Source organism: Pararge aegeria, chromosome 1, assembly GCF_905163445.1.
Source record: "Pararge aegeria chromosome 1, ilParAegt1.1, whole genome shotgun sequence".
NCBI lineage: Eukaryota > Metazoa > Arthropoda > Insecta > Lepidoptera > Nymphalidae > Pararge > Pararge aegeria.
This window is the reverse complement of record NC_053180.1, coordinates 11,171,574-11,176,997: the sequence shown is the minus strand read 5'-3', so window position 1 is coordinate 11,176,997 and position 5,424 is coordinate 11,171,574. Positions and strand designations below refer to the sequence as shown.

At 39.3% G+C, this 5,424-nt stretch overlaps 1 protein-coding gene across 1 annotated transcript; it reads right to left on the bottom strand.

Annotated features, from left to right (window-relative positions):
• Positions 1 to 2,554: 2,554 nt before the first annotated feature.
• On the bottom strand, positions 2,555 to 5,206 carry LOC120624942 (protein elav-like). The gene has a single exon (XM_039891780.1). The coding sequence runs from the start codon at positions 5,127 to 5,129 to the stop codon at positions 4,068 to 4,070; it is 1,062 nt and encodes a 353-aa protein (XP_039747714.1). The 5' UTR covers positions 5,130 to 5,206; the 3' UTR covers positions 2,555 to 4,067.
• Between the last annotated feature and the right edge of the window lie 218 nt (positions 5,207 to 5,424).

Here is a 5,424-nt window from a genome sequence, read left to right as displayed (position 1 = left end):
CGCATTTAAGTATCGATACACAACTGAAAATTGAAATATTCCCAACCGCGAACATTTAACTTACGTATTATTTCCTATGGAAGATTTCATTTCTTCAATTTGTGTCTTAACTATGGGAATAGCGTAGGACTCGGCCAATGTTTTAGTATTTTGTGCCTATGCCCGAGACTAAGGCCATTCCTTATCACCTATACACCATGAATAAGCTTACTGCATATAGAAAATGCTATTTATCTCTCCCATTACTATTTTATTTGGACAGTCAACGGTTCACGCAATATAATCGGATAAGTCAATTGATTTACTTATTAATATGGGCTATTAACCTTGTGTTTGTACGCGTAATGGCATGATTCCACCCACAGAATGAAAGTAGAAATGTCATCTGAGTGTAATTTAACGTGATTGTGAAAAACACGTAAAAGCCGAACTCTCACATCGCATTTCTACCGAATATTACAAAAATACTCCGCCATTCTGTGATTCCACTTATTACCATACTTTATTAATTAAGATCATTCGTCCCGAGTATTTTTATTTTTATTTTGCTAATTTCACAGCCTCAAAGTCAATTAGCCTATGCGTATTAGAGTATTGTTTCTGGATTGCCAATAATTAACGTTTATTTTTAATTTTTTTTAATTTCTTAAAAAATGCATCAAAACACCATTCAAAAAGTAGCAGTTATGCTATTGATAATAGTTCCGATTATCCCTTCTCACTTGTCGGGCTTTTTTTACTTATTTTTTTTCAATATCCACAATACTATCCAGATAGTTTTGTAGATCGGTACATTGTGATTCACGAGCATTAATGACTACCGATTTCAGATTATTCATTATATTTCTGAAAAATTAAAGAACTTTTTAAAGTTCTAAATGGTGTTTTGTTGTCTTTATTGCTTTTCAACAGCCTTCTTAATTTTTCTAAAACTACGTCGATCTCTCGATATAAGTAGTCGATAGTCATAAACGCCTCAATCACAGCTATTAGTAGAACGTTTTGTTAGTTCGCCGCTTACATCTATGAAGATATGAATTACAGTATATTTAAAGTACATATAAAAATATTAAGTTAATTATATTGTAGCATACCTACCTGTCCGCGATGGTTTAAAATTCACATTTATTTTATTATTGCTTTTCCAGTTTTCTCTTTATTCTAGAAACAGGCTGACGCCCTCTACGCTATTGAGCACTATTATTAATTTATCATTAATATATTTTATTAATTATGTCCGAAAAAGGGGGAAACATACAAAACATTCTACTAATATTAGCACTAAGTGACTATTTCATCACCTACCAAAATCCAACAATTTCACTCCAAAATATCTTGCGTTTTCACATTTACATTATTTATTATCTAAAAAGTCGTTGAGTTCATTACAATACTTTGGTGTTATTGTTTCGATTCAAATGTACACTTTGCACAAAAATGCGAAAATAACACTAAAGAAATCGAAATGAAATGAGTGTAAAAACTTTTTTAAAGAAACGTTACCCACGGATGTTTTTTGAAATTAATTTAATTTTAAATACTTAGTCAAGTATTTAACTTCGATTAATCGCCCGATATATTTTCCCTAATAAATAAATCAATTTGGGTCGCCTTCCTCTACCTCAAGAATTTTAGAATACAAAATATATTAAATAAGTTAAATGCACACCTACTATAAATATAGACATAAAATACAATTAATTGCACATACACTAAATGAATGAGTAAATCTAAGAACAAAGATTGTCGAAAATTATCATTACAATTATTTTCTTCAACATTAATTCGACTCAGTATTCAAATATCAAATAATATTCCGTACATACGGAAAAGTTGACTAGTATATTGATGCTGAGTCGAAACAACACAAAACACAACAACTATTTTAACCTAAGAGACGTACTACAATAGAATATTAGTATTAATTAGTTTGCGAAACTTGTGCATCACACTTCGACCACTCGTACAGTTATACAACCGTACGAATATAAGTTATCATTATAATAAATAAATCAAACGTTTACAAAATAATCCTACACGTCATTCATTGTGTCTAAAAAATTAATCTTAAATCTTTTATAAAAAATACAATTCAATGATTGTCTTTTTCTTTCAAGACGAACGACGTTCGGTTTTGAGAAGGTAACTCACAATTCACCTAAATTAATACAATACACCTAATAATAAAACATAGTAACACTAAAATGGAATGTTAAGCATATCTGAAGCTGGATTAAAGAAAGCAATTTTTTTAATTTTTTTTTGGTAATTACGTAAAGTAATTGAAATCGTAGCTCACTCGCTTAAACGAAGTTTACAATAAATAGTAAACAAACGGCTGATACGTAGTAACCCACATGACATAATGTCTACTAACGCCTCTTCGAGTCATTTGTTTAATATATTTTTATTAAATTACTGACTATCAGTTATTGCACGTTTTACATTTATAATAAATATATAAATACTTGTAAATTTAAATCTTCATCTTTGGTAATTAATGCGTACCTATTTTTTAATATCTGAAATGTTACAAAACCGTTTTTACATATATTATTAAGTATATATTTTTTTACAAAAATCGTAGGGTCGTTAGGACGGCACGATAATATATCTATTCAAGTTCGATGTTTTTTCGGGTTGAAGTTATTACATGTGTTCGGTGGCGTATCTGACGCGAGAGCTCTATTTTATATATTTTTAAACAATTTTTTTTCTATTTACAAATTTTCATTTAAACTAAGACAATTAAAGCCTACTTCGAATAGACGCAGGGTCGCATCCATACATTATTAATATAGCAGGTACCGATCATAATATGTTTAGACATCGATTTATTTACGAAACGATATCGTTAGACTAGTTATGCACCATTGTTCCACCGGACTGTTCACGTCGCCCGAGTGACCGGCAGAGCCGACTTCCGTCTCGCTCTGGTGCGGGCGGCGCGCGCGGGTCGCCTCGCCCGCCCCAGTACAGCTGAATCGATTTTCCCATCTTCCTTTGATTGCGCGTGCCTTGTGACACCGCCCTAAGCGTAATCTGATTTCTAGTCACCTCAAAATGTTTCTCAAAAACTAACCTACCTACGCCCTCGGTGGCGTACACGGCCGCGCAATTCCATAACGACATATTACGACTTTTAATATAAGTACGTAATAAATGAACAATTTTTCAGCGATGGTATTATAGTAATTTACTCAAACGGTCCAGTGTACACCATCCTCTACGCCGAATCAGTTCGCATCCCGAGATCTTTCAAGATTTATTTTTAAAATTTTATCAAAACCTATCACAGTTTTTGATTAGTTTTCATTCTTAATTAGATTAATATATGATTAAAATATGAGTATAGATAATATATATTTTCCAATCTTTAACAATAACTCTATTTTTGATGGATTGAGCCTCATACATGAGGCTTTGGCCGGTCTTCTACTATCTAGATATTTAGGTTTGCACCTATCCATGAGCGAATGTGACCATACAGCAAACAGCGACAATATAATATTATTTGGCAAACGTTATCGACTTGAGCCGCGCCGGCCATTATTAAGATATGATTGCCTATGTGAGAATAGCTTTAGGCTATTATTGCTAATTATTTTTATTTATAATCGAAAACTATTTCTCGATAACCACAACCTTTCATAAGCGAAGTCGATTGTCATAATGTTATTGACTATTTAATATGTATGGTTGTCATCGATTAGAGCATTAGATGCTCCGTCTTAAAATATTATTGCGCGCTCGGTCTCCAGGTCGGCGGCCGCCATTTCACCCGGACATGCGCGCTGAACGGGCCGCCATTTTGATTTCCGTAACACTTAACCCAATTGCGAGGAAATGGCGAGCGCCGAACAAAGAGGTACAATGAGCAAATCGATTAAATATACAATTAATGTACAAAATATCCCACGTGCGGGTTGTCTAGTCGGGAAGACACAGTCCGGTCAGGTCCTTTTCGGCGGGGCGAGCGGTGATGTCCTTCGCCGTATTAAAGAGTATGTATGGGTGCGTGCCTGCTGTGCCGTCCTAGCGTCCAGCTAGGCCGTGTCCGGGACGATTTAGATCGTCTTGATCTTATTTGTCTTGAAACTGACCTGTAGAACTCTGTTTCCGAGCGTGTAGCCGTTGAGAGACTGAATCGCGACCACAGCCTCGTCGTAGTTAGTCATCGTTATGAACCCGTAGCCTTTGCACTTGTTCGTCTGCAGGTCTCGGATTACTTTCACGCTCTGGACGGCGCCGAACGGGCCGAATAGCTGCCAGAGGACGTTCTCCTCCGTCTCCGGCGCGAGGTTGTACACGAAGATGCACCACTCCGAGCCCACGGCACCCGGCAGGACCCCGCCGAGCAGCTCTCCGGCCAGCGGGCTGTAGCGCTGCAGACCTTTATTGATAGCTAGAAGGGACTTGCCTGAACTGAATCTTCCCAGGGGAGCCGGAAAGCGCAGCGCAGCCGGCAGATAAGCAGCGAGTGGAGCCAGCGCCTTCCCATTGTTGCTCGGATTGTTGGCAAACTTCACTGTGATGGGCTCCGTCGCTCCTTTAGGCACTGTTCCATTCAGCTCCTGAATAGCGCGTTCCGCTTCCACCCGCTGATCAAAGCGGATAAAACCCACTCCTTTCGATAGGCCCTGTTCCCCTCCGGTGAAGGGTCGCCCTCCGGAATTCTCACAAAGGATGCGCGATGTGATGATACGGCCGTAGGGGCTGAATAATCTCTCTAGCTCAGTCTGAGTCATTGTTTTAGGCAGGCCGGAGACGTACAAGTTAGCCCCCTTGATGGCCTCGCTGCTAGGTCGGGCGAAGGATACCTTTATTGTCTTGTTCTGGAGTCGAAGCCCGTTGAGCGTGGAGATGGCCTTCTCTGCGTCCTCCGCGCGATGGTAGTTGACGAACGCGTAGCCGAGGCTTTGTCCGCCGCCATGCAATGCGTGGTTGAGCGCGTCCGGGAAGGCCGCTCCTTTGTTCCGTATCAGCTTGCAGGACTCCACTTCGCCAATACTCGAGAAAAGGCTCCGAATCTCCTCCTGTGTCATACTCTGCGGCAAGTAGTTGATGATGAGGTTGGTCTTGGACTCCTCGCCGGAGCCGTTTTGCTGTTCACCGTCGCCCTTCGACATGGTGGCTTAAATCATAAACGGAAATGAACGAAAGGGAAACAAAACGCGGTAAAAATAAAACACGGCACGTCCGTAACGGCGGCCCGCGCGAACGATTATGCGAGGGTTGCTCGAAGGGTGCGCGCATGCCCCGCTGTATCGATCCTTCCTTACGTAACCCCGTTCGTTCACCCCTCCCGGTTGGAATAGTGTCCGAAAAAACCAGATACAAGGCATCGATCCCTGTCCCGGGAATGAGCTCGAAACTGGGTACCTCGCGCAAAATTGGACCTTAAATGTAGGTAGCGCAAAGGAA